This window comes from Peromyscus californicus, unplaced genomic scaffold (genome assembly GCF_007827085.1).
Source record: "Peromyscus californicus insignis strain IS unplaced genomic scaffold, ASM782708v3 Scaffold_19__1_contigs__length_69161282, whole genome shotgun sequence".
Taxonomy (NCBI): domain Eukaryota; kingdom Metazoa; phylum Chordata; class Mammalia; order Rodentia; family Cricetidae; genus Peromyscus; species Peromyscus californicus.
In genome coordinates this window covers 13,086,367-13,102,346 of record NW_026294491.1, presented here as the reverse complement: position 1 = coordinate 13,102,346, position 15,980 = coordinate 13,086,367, and the positions used below count along the sequence as shown (strand labels likewise).

General features: G+C 40.5%; 1 protein-coding gene across 11 annotated transcripts in view; it reads left to right on the top strand.

The window, feature by feature from the left end:
• Positions 1 to 15,980, top strand: part of Pcdh15 (protocadherin related 15) — a 1,435,070-nt gene that overhangs the window by 1,108,297 nt on the left and 310,793 nt on the right. For all 11 annotated transcript variants that reach the window (XR_008219809.1, XR_008219808.1, XM_052744717.1 and 8 more), the window contains one exon: positions 1,708 to 1,820. Coding sequence is in view for 9 of the 11 variants with exons in the window: in XM_052744717.1 (XP_052600677.1) it covers positions 1,708 to 1,820 (113 nt within the window). In the remaining 2 variants the exon portion in view is untranslated. The remainder of the gene's footprint in view (positions 1 to 1,707; positions 1,821 to 15,980) is intronic.

Genomic DNA, 15,980 nt, shown 5'->3' with positions numbered 1-15,980 from the left:
ATGGATATATACAGTATTCATTCAAAGATGTATTGCCACTTATTTATCCAGATAACTAATATAGATTTTAGATGATTATTTATCATAACAGTGGTATTCTGACATTGTTGAGTGGAGGATGTGCATAGTCCGTGGCAGAGTACTGATCATGAATAAGGCCTTAGGACACATCCCTGGGGCTATTACAAAGAAGATAAACATAGCTTTGGTACAGATCTACAGACTGATCAAGCCAAGTTCTTCAGAAGTTTTGCAACACTCTTTACTAATGCAACATTTGTCGGAAAATGAGAGATGGAATCTTAATGCAACTGAATTTGTATTTGTGTTCTTAAGTTCAGAGGAAGCCATCTATGGGTGTGACTAAAGCACAGTATTTTCCTTCTATGTGCTCTGTAAGACGTAGCTAGAGTGTTCCTGCCTGGCCCACAGTCAGGACAAATCTCTGTCACCCGCCAGTCCCACAGTCGCTCAGACCCAACAAAATAAACACAGAGACTTATATTGCTTACAAACTGTATGGCTGTGGCAGGCTTCTTGCTAACTGTTCTTATAACTTAAATTAACCCATTTCTATAAATCTATACCTTGCCACATGGCTCATGGCTTACCGGCATCTTCACATGCTGCTTGTCACGGTGATGGCTGGCAGTGTCTCCTTCCTTCGCCTTCCACTTCCCAGAATTCTCCTCTCTCCTTGTCCCGCCTATACTTTCTGCCTGGCCACTGGCCAATCAGTGTTTTATTTATACAGAACGATATCCACAGCAGTATAATCTCTCTCAGCCCATTTCAACTCATTGCTGTCGATTTTTCCTATAAATAAATCTCTCTATAGCAGTAAGTATAATTACTTACCATGGCTGAAATTAGTAATTATAAATCTTGTTGTATTTGGAATATTTAATCTCTCAAATTTTCAAGTCCTCATTTCGAGTATGAATTATTGACCAGGTCACTGATGGTTACTGACATGTTTAATCATTAACGTGGTGTGATTTGACTTTTACATCTGATGACTCTGACCTGACATTTCTTTGCTTTGGGAACAAGAATATTCTAACATACAGGAAAAGATGATATAGGAAGTAAGAAAATTTGCAGGAACAAATACATTACAATGTACTAAAGTGCCTGCATTTAAGAAACATGCACCTTAAAAAACAAATCCATTTAAATTTTCAGTGGTTGGCATAATTAGCTGAATTTATATTAAAAAATAGTAAACAACAACAACAACAACAAAAAATCTTCCCTGCTGCAGGAGAACATGTTTATAATAGTTCCTGGGCATCTTGATATTTGGTTTAAATTGCTAGTCTTTATTTATTATAAGATATGTTGAAAAACCATGCAGGGTATAATTAAGATTTATGCACCATTAAAATATAATTTTATAATCCAGAATTTGCTTTTCCCTTACTTAATGCCTCTTTTCATATGATGAGTTTCCAAATTAATTAAAGAGCTCTAAAAAAAAATCCAGAAAACCATCCAAACAAATATCTTCCCTTTCTCTAACTCATAAGCTAATTAATTATATATCACATTTGCATCTGCTCTCCCTAGACTGGATAATTTAGAAACTCAATTTACTAATGAAATTGTGACTATGTTGCTCGGTTACTGAAGGAGAAGAGATGAATCAGACCAGAAAGTTGAGTTGCTGTTTGTACTCAGTACTGAACAGTGTCTCTTGTCTCTCAGGCACCCCCGAGGATTACCCTCGCTTCTTCCACATGCACCCCAGGACTGCGGAGCTAACTCTTCTGGAGCCAGTCAACAGAGACTTCCACCAGAAATTTGATTTGGTTATTAAGGTAAATTAAACTAAAAACTTACTTCCTTGTAGTTATGAAATGCTGACCAAAGGAACATACAAAGGCTACTATAGACCTCATTTTAAAATTGAGAAAGAATATGAACCACAATAACCAATTTTTTTTGCCTATAAACATTGGAATTTTTCTCATACGTATAGTAATATTCAATATATCTATGTAATAAATGCATTGGTCAGAGGTACATAGTTTAAATAACAAATTGTGCTTTATTTTTCAGCATTTATTTTTTATAAAATAACTTTTGGACATGAAAGATAAACAATGACAACATTAGAATGTGTTTTAAATAGTCTTTACTTTAATATTATTTTGGTGCTGTTGCTTTTTTTTAGCATGTATTAAAAGTACTTTCTCCCCCTGAGATTTTTTTTAAATGTATGCCTAACTATTTTCTTTATGTTGAATGATAAACCTAGAACTGAAAGAAAATTTAAAACCGGGATGATCTACTTGACATTAAAATAATATCATTTTAAAGGAACAGGAAATAAGTATTAATTAATAATAATATCAATTATATTATAAGGAAGCTACCGAAGAAGTACTGTGAAAACTAGTTAATCTTAACTTCACTAGAGAGTTGAGATTTAAGATTTCAGTTTGACACTGAAGGAAGAGTGAGAATTTGCTGAGTAGAAATAAATATTGAATGAGGAATAATTGTAAGTAAGAGACAGGACAACAATAAACCCTGAATTAATCTAATATGTATTACAAGGTATTACATACACACACACACACACACACACACACACACACACACACACACACACACACACACAGAGCACAATTAAAATAATTAAAAATATCAGTGCTGTGACATTAGCTTGGTGGTAGAACATTTGCCAGGCAGGCATTAAGTCCTGGTTTCACTCCCCAGGACCACATAAATAAATTACCTAATTAATTGAAAAATTTAAATAAAAAGGAAGTGAAGAAAGGAGGCTTGCTGAGTAGGCGCTCTGGGAATGTTGATTTTTGTACTTCTTCATTGTCTGGCTGCCACCATCTGGTTGGCGTCTTATTTGCACCGCTGTCGGTGGGCTGTGAAGTTCAGTGTCAGTAGTTTTCATGAGACACATGGCTAATAGTGACTGGGCAGAAGTGAGACTGGCTTTGGTTTTATTTAAAACAAATTTAGGCTCTTTTCACTGCACAGACTGTGTAGCTGGCTTAGGTGTGCTTACCTGGATTAACTATAGGTAAGTCCAACTTCAAATACTCTTATGTCAAACACATTTAATTTTAGTTCTTAGTATGGAATAGCTTCTAATATCACATTATAATATGTGTAATTAATCATGTGTTTACTTAGTTATGCTTTGTCCTTGGATAATTGATAGTGTAGATGTAGGTGCATCTCCATCAGTCTAGATTTTATCTGCTGACAGATAGCAGGTAAAAGAAGACCCAACAACCAACCAAAAGAGACTATTTCAATTATCTGGAGTTTCAAATATTTTCCTGAAGATTTCCCCAAGCTTAATGTTGCTGGGTCAAGAGGTTTTGACCAACAAATGAAAGCAAAAATGTGTTTCTAATAGAAAAGTTTGAGGCATAATGTAGCTGACTATAAGCAGTCAACAGAAAAATGAGAGAGAGCACCTTCTGGGTGGCTACAGCCCCCTTGGATGTCACTCAGCAAAGACACACTACTGTCCTCCTTTGTACGAAGGGTCACACATGAAGTCACACACATCTTTCACTGACTTGTGATTATCATGGGATAGCATAGAACTCAAGCAATATCCACCACCTATGTCCTTCTCCCTGGGTCCCATGATGCTGACCTTTGTCTAAGTATTGTTTCCAAATTGCTTCATTTATAACATGAAATCAGTGTCCCTTACTACCCATATCAGTTATCCTGGGATGTCTGAGAGCAGTGTAATAATCCATCAGTTACAAAAGAAAATCAATTAGAAATGTGAACAAATAATTGTTTATGTTTTAATAGTACTTTATACTATTAACCAATGTTTTTGCAAATATTACTAGACCCAAATTGCCATGACCTAAAGATAACACGAGAGGACCATGAGCAAAAGTATCAATTGAAACAATAACGATGGGCCGCATACCCAATAGTAGCTGAACATCCAGGCATTCTTCAAAATGCCACAATCCCACAGTTCTCCTCAGTAGTAAATATTTCATTATCTTTACTTTTTCCTACATTAGTGTTTTGTTTTTCATTGGCTATGGAAGTGTTTTGGTGTTGTTGTTGTTGGAATTTGATCCAAATTCCTGTTTGGGAGGCTGAGAAAAATAAAATATGGCAGTGTCCACCTCCGGACCGAGGAAGAATTCTTCCTTTAAAAGTGACATGACACACTAACTAACAGCTGATTTGTATCACGAACCAGAGATTTCTCACCTTTCTTTCTCGCCATTTCTGCTGGTGATTTATTCTGCATGCTGACATGTAAACATGTAAAGGCGAAGCCTGGGAGACAAAGTTGGATAATTAGAAACTTCAGCCTAGTCAACAACCCAAGCACTCTGGCCTGAAAAAGAAGGGGATACTCCATTGCAAAACACGTGTCCAGCCTTTAGTTAGCTGCCTTCATCTGAGGATACTGAGAAGGTGATGCACATTAAGAAGAAGGATCAGTCATTTGCTTCATGCCAGAATAATTCCACTTATGGACCAAGGTCCTTGAATAATTGTCCATAACACATGTGCGCTGTCAAGAACATCCCAGTTTGGATTATGAAATATCTGATCCTCCCACGTGATCCTCCCAAAAACAACCATAAATTTCCTGTGAGGCAGCAATACAAAAACATATTTCAGATGTGAGATGACAGTGAGTTTAATGCAGGTACCAACTACCTTAACACATTTCAGAAAATTCCCTTTCATTAGTATAGTATATTTAAAGTAGTATTTGTACGCCAGGCATCTAAGACAAAGCAAAACCTTGAATTATTAAAACAGATCAAATGAATAAATTATTAATAATTCATTGTCCCTATGTTCCTTAGAGGATAATTGCATTTCATCTAAATCCTTTTGATTAAAAGCTTTTATTAAACTCTGATTAAGCAAGGGCCACAGTGAAACTGCTAACACAGCGTTATGGTGCCTCCAGCTTCCTGTTGCCACTCAGTGGCTTGCTCATGTGTCCGGCAACCACATCCTAGTTTGTTTTCCTTCCAAGCCACAGGCATACTATACTATCCTGTAATATATTGCTATGCTTATATCCTGTATATATTGCTATGCTTGCAGGATCTGAGACCCAGGTGGAGAGAATCACAGAGACCTAAATGCATCATGCTACTCTGGTCTCCCTCTCCTTGAACTTTACCTCCTTTTTCAGGCCAGAGGTCTAAGGGACAGCATAAAACAATTGCAAACACATATGGAAGAAGCCTCCTCACAGCCTGTTTGTCTATACCCTGGCAATATTTCTCCATATTAAATGTATCTCTTTAATCTCTTGCCCTTTTCAGATGATGGGTGGTAATAATTTCCTTTTTAATGTTTTTATATTGTACTTTTATCATTTTTAATTATGTATATGTGAGGAGGGTATGTACGTACATGTGAGTCCATGTGCCTGAAGAGACCAGAGGTATCAGTTTCCCCTACAGAAGCAGTTACATGCAGCTATAAGCCACCTGGTGCCAGTACTGGGACTCAAACTCAGGTCCTCATCTTCTGGAAGAGCAGAGTCTGTTCTTGGCCCTTGAGCCAGCTCTCAATCCCTGCTCAAATAGAATTTAATTGTGCCTCCTGCATTACCATTACCTACATAGAACCCTTAGTAAAAGTCAAATGCATGCCGATGCATAGTTTAAGCTGTTTATGACTGTCACAAACAGACACATTCCTTTCTAAAGAAAATATAACTATTTGAAATCAGAGATGACACAGAAATTCAAATTAATGATGTGTTCGTTCCCACATGCCACCAGTCCTAGTCAAATGTTTACCTTGAGCACTACGAGAGTTACACATGATAAATGGCTGTTTTTAAGAACACAGCCACTTTAACTCCCGGCCCTCTGTGGATCACTAAAGCTTCGCCTCTAGATTCAATATTTTAAAAATAGGCAGTGTTTCTTAGTTTCTGGTTCTCAGCATCCTTTGAGTACTGATTAAGGCGCCTGACATCTGCCAGCCTGATGTGTTCAAAGGCACAAGACAATCTCAAATACATTTTCTTTCTGATGGCTGCAATAATATTTCTAATTATCACCTGGAAAACTACGGCCGGTTTATATAATGGTATCAAGCTAATTATGCAAACCAACTGTGGACGTTCTCTTGAACAGCTAAGTCTTCTCTTAACTCTTCTACGAATCACCAGTCACCGAAGCCAGGCATTCTTATCTTCTTGCAAGTTGTCCCTGCTTGTTTCTAATGCAGCCCCTCATATAACCTGCCCTGGTGCGTGAATGATGTCCTCCGCCTCAGGTGCTCTTAATCATCAGTTCACGTCTCACATTATAGGCTCGCGCTCTCTCTCTCTCTCTCTCTCTCTCTCTCTCTCTCTCTCTCTCTCTCTCTCTCTCTCTCTCTCTCTCTCTCTTTCTCAAACCTTAGCTGCTTCCCCAGGCACCCCATCACACTTGTCACATCGCCCACTGAGTGGCTTTAGAGTCACCACAGACATGCCCCCTCTGCATGTTGCTCTCTAACCTCTCTACCGTCTCCCCTTCCCACCCAGCCTCCTGTGGTTTTGAACACAGAGGTGAAGGATTACAGGTGACAAGGTCACAGAAGGCAGCCTGTCGCGCTTGTCACCCATCATGGTTCCTCGGTGTACGAAGATGGAATCTCCATGGAAATGAACGAGATGTCTGTAATGTGTAATGTTGTCAGTGTATATTAGAGAAAGAGGAGAGGGGGAGAGGGAGAGGGAGAGGGAGAGGGAGAGGGAGAGGGAGAGAGAGAGAGAGAGAGAGAGAGAGAGAGAGAGAGAGAGAGAGAGAGAGAGAGAGAGAGATGAGAGAACCTTTCCTTTTGGGAAGAATAAACAGGAGCCTTCAGTAACAAAAGGTTGGAACCAAACAAACAAATAAAATATTGTCCATGGCTGCCTTTCCCCAACTACAGACATGTTGCATACCTTAGAGTAGGGATCATATTCCCTCAGAGTGCTGGAAATATTTTTGCTATGTAATCTTGGACCTGTTCTCTCCCCACTTCCCCTCCCCTTCCTCCCCACCCCCATATTGTCCTTTCTTCCTTTCTTTCTTTTTCTAGTTATCAAGAGCGTTCTATTAGCTAGGATGTACATGAACCGCATAGCCGGGAGATTTGTACCAAATCTTGGTCCATCTACCTCTCGCTGCCAAGGGCAGGCATTAGAGGTGTGTGCTGCCACATCTGGCTAGTACTCTGATTCTTCCATATTCCCCTCGAACAATGAACATCCACAAAGTATGTTCTAGTCTAGAGCTGCTATCATTACCACCGTCTGTCCCAAACCCTCACAAGCCAATGGGCACAAGCACCCTCTCCCTCACTCTGCAGAGGCTGACATGAGAGTGACATGGGTAAGCTCTGCTGAGCTTGCTTGGTCATTAGAGATCTGCAACATCTTGTGTCGTCACATGGTGAGAAGGGTGTAATAGGGCTACTTGGGGTCATTTTTTTCAAGAGTTGGTTATCTGTATGTATGCCACATATGTATAGGTATCTATGGATGCCAGAAGAGACTCTCAGACCCCTGAAGATGGAGTTGCATGTAGTTGAGCGCTTTCACACTGTGGTACTGGGAACCAAATGCGGGTCCTCTGAAAGCACAGGAAGCTTTCTTCACCACTCAGCCATCTCTCCTGTCCCCAAGGTGCTTTTTTAAAGGACACTAATCCCATTTATGAACACTCAACCCTTATAAACTAATATCTCACAAGGTCCCACCTCCTGACACCTTCCATCAGAGTTTGGGAACACATTGACTCAGGGAAGCACAGACATTCAAGTTATTATCTACCATACTTCATACCATCAAATTAGTAAAGAATTAAATCCATCACCCTGCTCCAGTCAAGGTCTCTAAGATGAAGTGAATGCCTTTCTCTATTTCCCATAGAGATTTCAGACCTTAGCTGCCATTCCTAATACATTACAATCCTTTCTAGGGTTTCTTTAAAAAAAAAAAAAAACTTTCTGAAGTCCATTGGTCCCTTAGAGTAGAAAATGTTCATCTTCTTTTGAATGCTTTTATTTAGCATGCCACCCCATAAAATGTGTTTTTTTTTAATATTTAACAATAATATTTTGTTCTTTTGTATCATCCTGGTTGATGTCTAATAGGACAAATGAATCGACTCCTAATGATTCTGTGTATAAGTATGAGGAGTGGGTGGATGTGTGGCATCTCACACCACTGTTCATCCAGAAGGGAGAATGAGCCCAGAAATAAATGGTAGATGGATGCAGTGGCCATCGAAATGCATGTTGACAAAATACACACAGAGGCAAGGGTTTACTCAGTCACTGCCTTTCTCACAAGTTGACCTACCACTGCTTGGGGAAAGAGAAGACATTTATACAGTGCCTTTATGGACACTTAATTCTAGTAAGTCCTCTCTGTATGTACAGGTCACTTTGAGGAAAAAACAGCAAGTCCAAGTCCCCTGGGGTGTTCAGATAAAAGCAGCATTTCAGTTGCTGTAAAAGCCCTCTACTCGACCCAATCCACATTAGACCACCCAGCCCTACACTCCACACCCTACCTACCCTCCCCCCACTCAATGCCCCATGTGAACTTCCTCAGTCCCCCACTCCATACCCACAGGAACTTCCTCAGCCCCCATCCCATGTCCCACATGAACCACCACAGACTCCACTCCACTCCCCACAAGAACTTCACGATTCCATACTCCATTGCCCATAGGAACCACCCAAGACCCTACTCTACACCCCACGTGAGCTAGACAAGCCTACCTCACTCCCTTGCATGACCCACCCCAACCCTCACTCTACTTCTTCACATAAGCTACCCCAAACTCATGCCATTCTACTACAGGAACCACCTTAACCCCACACTGTTCTTCTCCCACATGAATGACTCAAACATCCACTCCAGTTCTCACATAAACTACCTCTGCTCTCATTCCACTTCCCTCACATGAACAGCCCCCCACCCTCACTCTACTTCCTGCCCATGAATCACTCCAAGCCCCATACTCCACTTCTCACTAAAGAAATTCCCCATCCCCCACTCTACTGTGCCCAAGCAGTTGTTTTTTAATGTGATTTTTGTATTTTCCATAGAAATATTAACATGAATATTGGAAAACCTCTGGGCCAAATAAAGCTTTTGTTTTTCTCAAGAACAGAGAAGAGAAATAGTAGCCTCTGCTACCCACCTACCAGTCCATTTTTGCCTCAATACTTTTACATTGCTGGTCCTTAACATTCATATAATGCAAAGTGGGATGTTTATCAACCAGTTCAGAAAAGGCACTTGGCTGATGTTTTCTAAAAGTTGAGGCTACTTTGGGAATAGGAACAGATGCCTCCCAGAACCCCACTGTCATGGTAGTGTTAAGGGGAAGGCAAAATGCAGAGCTACCTCAAGTTGGGTAATACCCTTTTCAAAGCTATGGTCTTCCCAGGAGTGACTGCATCTATCTTCTTCAAATTGCTGAAAATAGCCAGCATACTTGCATCAGTTTGTATTTTAAAGTCTAAACAAAAGGAAATGATTTTATTATTGAGAAGTGCATGAGGGCTTTGAAGATTTCTATCTCCATTGTAATAAGTTACAAACATATGAGCAACTTGAAACAAAACTAAAATATACTTCATTATATTAAAAATAATCCCTAGATGGAAAGTCTGTTGATTTTTATCATGTTGTCATAGTAGAAAGCCTTCTGAGGGTATGCTTCCTATATTCTATGTGGTAAAGATATCTCTCTTTGTCAAAGAGAAATATGTTTATTCCTATGAGAAATGAGTTCTTTGGATTTATAACCCTGTAGACAAATCCATTTTACTGTATACAATACAATTCTGTGTATTTTGTTTGTGTCATCTATTATATATTTTTGTGAGCTCCTGAAGATTTCTAGTAACTTTACTTCTAAACTACTGGTTATGGTGTTAATTTTTAGCCTTCTGAATGATGTTCCATAGGCTTGAATGCAGGATAATTTTATGCATATTCAGGAAGCAATAGGCTATGCTTAATAATATTATTAATTAGCTATTAATATTATTATGATCTTTGACCAGAAAGCATAGCCTTGCTGTAAGCCATCTCTCCCTACAAGATGTCTGAATTTGAGCCCAAATTGAAATAAGAGACATTGCTCAAATGAGAGAGAATACCAGGATATTAGAAATATATGTGGGAAGATAGGTAAAATGGAGTGGGAGGGGGCACTTAAAATCAGGCAGAGGGTAGAAATACAAAAGGAGAGGGAGGGAAGAAGGTAAAATAACACTAAGGATAAGAAAACCCCATAAGGAATCATTGTTTATTTACCTAAAATTGCATACAATAGGCATAAATCAATGTGTATACATATGTAGTTTAAAGAAGTTATACCACTTGGGCTGACAATGCTCTCCACAAGAGTCATAAACTATATATCAAAACCCCTAATACCAGGCATAAGAAACCACCTTTCAAATTGTTGGTCGGAGGAGTCAATGACCCCCATCCCCAAAATGTATAGGCTATTGCTGTTACCATTGGTTGCTTCCCAAAGGTCTAAGGTATGTCCCTGCAGCTGAAGTTACTATATATTTCCAACACAAGACCTGAGCTAGATCTGACTTGAACACCTCCTCCCTGAGGGAGAACTAGTTCTCATGGTACAAGAGAGGTTATACAGGTTTCTGAAGGAAGGAAGAAGCAAATAGTCCTACCCAGCTCTAATCTCTATTAACCACAGGGGGAAAAAAAAAAACCAGCACGGCATGATAACCGTGAGGGTGTAATATTGGCACCCATGTCTTGGCAGTAAAAAACAGCTCTCTAGTTGGACTTAAATCCTGCTCAATAGGCAGAAAATCACATCTGATACTAGAAACATACCCAATTACCTAAGGCTAGTGAGCTCATGGATCTTAGAGAACTACCTACTACCCCCGCTTTACTAAATCAGCATGACACCTAAATGCATTCTGAATACATGTTCTTATATCCACAGATAATGCAGCCCCCCCCCCCCCCCCCCCGCCACCGTCACCAAAGAAGCTTCTCTTTGCCATACAGGGAGATTACAGAAAACTACAACTGCCCCAAAGCAGAGAACATGTGATAGGAGGGATCCCAGCCCCAGTGGATACATCTGTAATGTAACTCGTCCACCTTAGGCCCAGGGAACTTTTTAGCAGAAGATAGAACCAGAGCACAAAGGCAATTGTTATATGAATGTGTCTCCTAGAAACGACAGGAAAGATACACCAATGATACTTTAACCATATGGCTATCTAACCAAGACCCAACTGACGTGCTAACCTAGATGGGGGAAATTCCATGGGGCCCTTTTCCTAGACAGCGAAATACAGGCAACTAAGAAATACTGAGAGCAGGAGAAATTATCTTCTACAGGGATGAGCCCAGTAACTGGTTATCTAATGCCAAGTGGTCAGCCCTGAAATCATATATACAAATTACACTCAGTAGGCTAAGTGGGTTATATGTTTATATTTACAGGTTATACAGCAGATCTATCTCTCCCATACACACACACACACACACACACACACACACACACACACACACACACACACACACACACACACTGAAAAGAAGCCATGATTTCAAGAGGGATCCATGAAGTACATGGGGTACATTAGACTCTAATCATTAGAGGGAAGAAAAGGAAGGGTAAATTATGTAGTATTTCACTTAAAATTAGATTTAAATGATGCTTTTCTCAAAGTGAAATGATTGATGACCAATTGTACAAGAGGTGTGGGCAGAGTTAACTTACCCTGCTCAACTGGGACCTGTTTTCAGTGAATTAGCCTTCCCCACTTGTTAGACTTTATAATACAGGTTGAAACGCCAGACTCGTGTTTTCCAAAAGAGTGTAGTATGGATGTGTCAGGTCATGGTAACATTCTGTTCGCTTGCTTGCTTGTGAAGTAGGGACTCATTGTAAACTTGCCTGGCCTGGAACTCACTATGTAGACCACACTGACCTTGAACACACTGAGATAGCCTGCTTCTTTCTCTTGAGTGCTAGGATTAAATGTTTATGCCACCACATCTGCCTTGTGGGATTGTTTTTGGAAGGCAAATCTCAGAACACCAGTCACTGAATATGGATTTCTATGCATTTATAAGGACATAGGAATTTGAGTGAAGTCTATATGAGTGTGTGTGTGTGTGTGTGTGTGTGTGTGTGTCTATGTTTGTGTGTGCATGTATATATTTACATATGTTTGTATATTTAACAAAACTAACCACTCTTGAGCAGGTCTGAGTTCTAGATGCTGTTCAATGTTTTGAACATATCACGATGCAGAATCATCACATGATAGTAATGTCTTGTACATTGTCATTTTCTGTGACACAAGAGCGTTGAAGGACTCACCTCAGTTGTGAGCTTTGTTAGATGTAGACTGAAAGTTAAGTATTGTTTTATCTACCCCAGTTTTTCATGTTATATAATTGATTGGTTTTGCAGTAACCTATACCCTCCTTTCTAAAGTAAATGCTCTCATTGCCAGGACCACCAAGCTGTGCAGGGGTGGTCTTGCACTTGGGAAAGAACCATTAGAATCAAAAGAATAATAAAATTGCCATACACCTTTGATTTTTGAGGACTTTTATTTTTTAGTAGTGGTCGTTCTTTTGAGACAGGTTGTCAAGTGGCCCAGGCTATCCTTAAACTCTTGCTAAGTAACCGAGGATTGAACTCAATGTCACACCTCCACTTCCAAAGTGCTAAAATTACATCCATTTATCAGCATACCAGGCTTTATAAATTATATTCTATGGTAAGATTTTTATAGTAAATGGCAAGATGGTAAATATTTTAATAATATTTTAGGAGTTTCAAAGTGCTATAAAAAGGTAAAGGAAGGAAATCTAGTAGAACATCGTGTTAATTAACAAGGTGGTCAAATAGGCCATGGGTCAAAAACATTTGATCCATGTAATGTCTATGAGAAGAGGATTTCAGAAGAGGAAAGATCTAGAAGGTTCTAACCTAATAGCATTGTTGGATGTCAGTGGCACCACATAGGGGCAGCGAGCAAGAGCATAGTATCCAGATCTTGCTGGACCTGGGGTAACCTGGAACTCACTGAAGTGAGAAATAAAAGTGGAACTGGAAACAGCTCAGTGGTAATGTGTTTGCTTAGCATGTGCAAGCTCTTCATTCCATAGTCTACATGGGACCAGAAAAAAATGAAAAACTAGGGAATTATTAAGATAGTATTGTTGTTTGACCAAGTCAAGTTGTCATTATGGGAATGTTCAATGGTCAAGTCAAGAACTAGGCTGAGAAGTTTAAATAGCCCATAGGAGAAGGTGGCAGTTGGATCGTGATGGATAGAAGCACTTGCATTCTGTGTTTTATGGTAATCATCACTGAATTTTCAGACATGAGGCTTGAGGGGAAGTAGGGAGGAACATGACCTCAAGGCTCTCGGCTTCAGAAACTGTCAATATGAAACTGCCATCAAAGAATAAAAAGACTGTGTGGAATTGATTGATTGGGGTTGGGCTTAGATTTACCTTTTGTCAAGTTTCCATCTGATACCTGTTCCATTGGGTATCTGTTGGATGTCCAAGCAGCATTGTAAAGTACACAGTTGGGAAGCTCTATCAAATCCCTCCCCTCAAGGTTCAGGGAACCCTGTGGAAGAAGAGGCTGAAAGGGTGTAAGAGCAAGAGGGGATAGAGGACACCGAAGAAACAAGACCTCTTAAACACCACTTGACTGAAGCATGTACAAACTTACAATGACTAGGGTAGCATGCATAGAGCCTGCCCAGGTCTGGACCAGACAGGGTACTAAAACTGAAAAGAAAAGTAGGCAAAACCCCATTCCCTAGCCCAGGAGTGATCTCCAATTGATAGCCATTCACAAAGGAAGGTGAAGTTTTCTCCAAAGGAGTCTTACTGGGGAAAACAAACGACTTTTTCTTTTCTCTCAAATTATATTGATTCTCTATGGATTTCACATCATGCATCCTGAACCCAACCATTTCCAAGTTCCCTCGCTTCTGCCCTCTGCCCATGCAACACCCCCTCAAAAAAAAATTAAAAGAAAAGCCAAAGCATAAAAAAGAAAAAAGAGAAAAGAATTTTGTTGTGGAAACTGTGGTGTGGCCTGTTGAGTCACATAATTTACCCGTTAGTCCATGCATCTTTACTTGTAAGGGTTCATTGCTATGAGTCCTTGGTCTGTTTCAAGGCCTCTGGCTTCTGCTACACCATCGATACTGGGCTCTCTCTGGGGCTCCTTTTGGATACCTGATGTTGTCCTATGTCATGGAGATCCTGCAGTTTAAGATCTGTAGGCTAGTCTCCTTCACATGTTCCAACAGTTCATAGATGAGGTGGATGTTGGGGTGGGCTAACTCATAGTCCTGGTTCTGGGCCTGGGTGGTAGCTGGATTGTTCAGTCTGCCTTCCCTCATCATCACTACCCAGGTGAGCTCTCCAGCACTGCTTCAACTTGCTCACCCAATATAGCCTGAAGCTAGAGTCAGGGCTAGATTTTCTGTTTTCAGGTTCCCAGATCTGACCCACTCACACTCATACCACCAGGATCAGCTCTACTCTTTTACCAGGTGAGGTACAGGGCCTTCTCTCCTGACTGATGCAAGGGGTATATGAGGATGGAGGGGGGGTGCCAACTCTTCTGCTCTCATGCCCTCAGGGCTGGCTCACCTAGATCCAGACAACAGGGTCAGCTTTACTGTGCTGCCCAGATGGGGTGCAGAGACCACAGGGATGCCAGGGATCTGGGCTGTAACCTGTGTCCAGGTGGGTGTCTGAGGGTCATGCCACTGCCAAGGCCATGCTGTTCAGAGTGGCCTGTGCTCTCACACAGAATCTTGATGTTGACAGAGCCAGGGTCTGAGCTGATGTCCATGGTTCCTGTTACCACTGAGAGCCATGCACTGATTGCAATCTGGTCTGCCACCTGAGATCACCTTGCTGTCTGAGGGCCATGGAGACATAGTCCAGAGCTGCTGTGGAGGGCCATGTTGGAGTCTGTGGCCCTGCAGCGCTGGGGTCTGGGGTGACGTTCATGGCTCCCATTACCACTGAGGGCTCTGCAGATGCTCAGGGTCTGGTCAGACACCTGGGATCTTATTGGTGGTAGAGGGCCATGCTGCCACCAGGGCCATACTGATCTGAGTGGCCTGTGCTGCTATTGGGGACATGGTGATATCTGGGCCTGAGCTGATGCCAAGAGCCATGTCTGGGTCCTGGTCCTGCTGCAGCTGGGGTCTGTGATGATGTCCATGGCCAGTGTTAGCACAGGAGGTCATAGGAACCACATGTGTGGAAATCCAAGGGTGCACTGAGCTAGATCTGCCCTTCACTGGTCCTGGGATGGATGGTCCTGCCTCTTGCTGAAAACAAACTACTTTGAAGGGTAGGCTGCATATCCAGCAGTAGATGGCCAACAGAAAACAAACCTAGTGGCATCTTTGGAGGTTCCTTGTCACATAATGTCATGTCAAGATTTTCTCTCTTTCTTTCTTCCTGCCTTTATTTATTTATTTATTTATTTATTTATTTATTTATTTATTTATTTACTTATTTATTTACTTATTTACTTATTTATCTTCCTTCTTTCCTTCTTTCTGTTTGCTTTATCTTTTATCTTTTTAATTTTTTCTCTTTCCTTCTCTTTTTAACCCAATATGTCCTTTGTATATACATTATGGCTTCAGGTTTTCTGTTTTTATGGAATTCCTGAGTATGTGAGCAAATGACTCACTGCATCTTACCTGGTTCTTATCTTTCCTTGGATTCTTTTCCTTCTGTTTGCTTGTTTTATCCTATTCTGATGTGTTTTTTTACCTTATAATATTATATTATATTTTATTAGTATTCCTTAGAAGCCTGTTTATTTTCTAATGAGAGACAGAAAGGGAGGTGAATCCATATGTCAAAGGTGTGGAGAGAAACTGGGAGACATGGAGGGAGGGGAAACCATAATCAGGCTATATTATATAAAAAT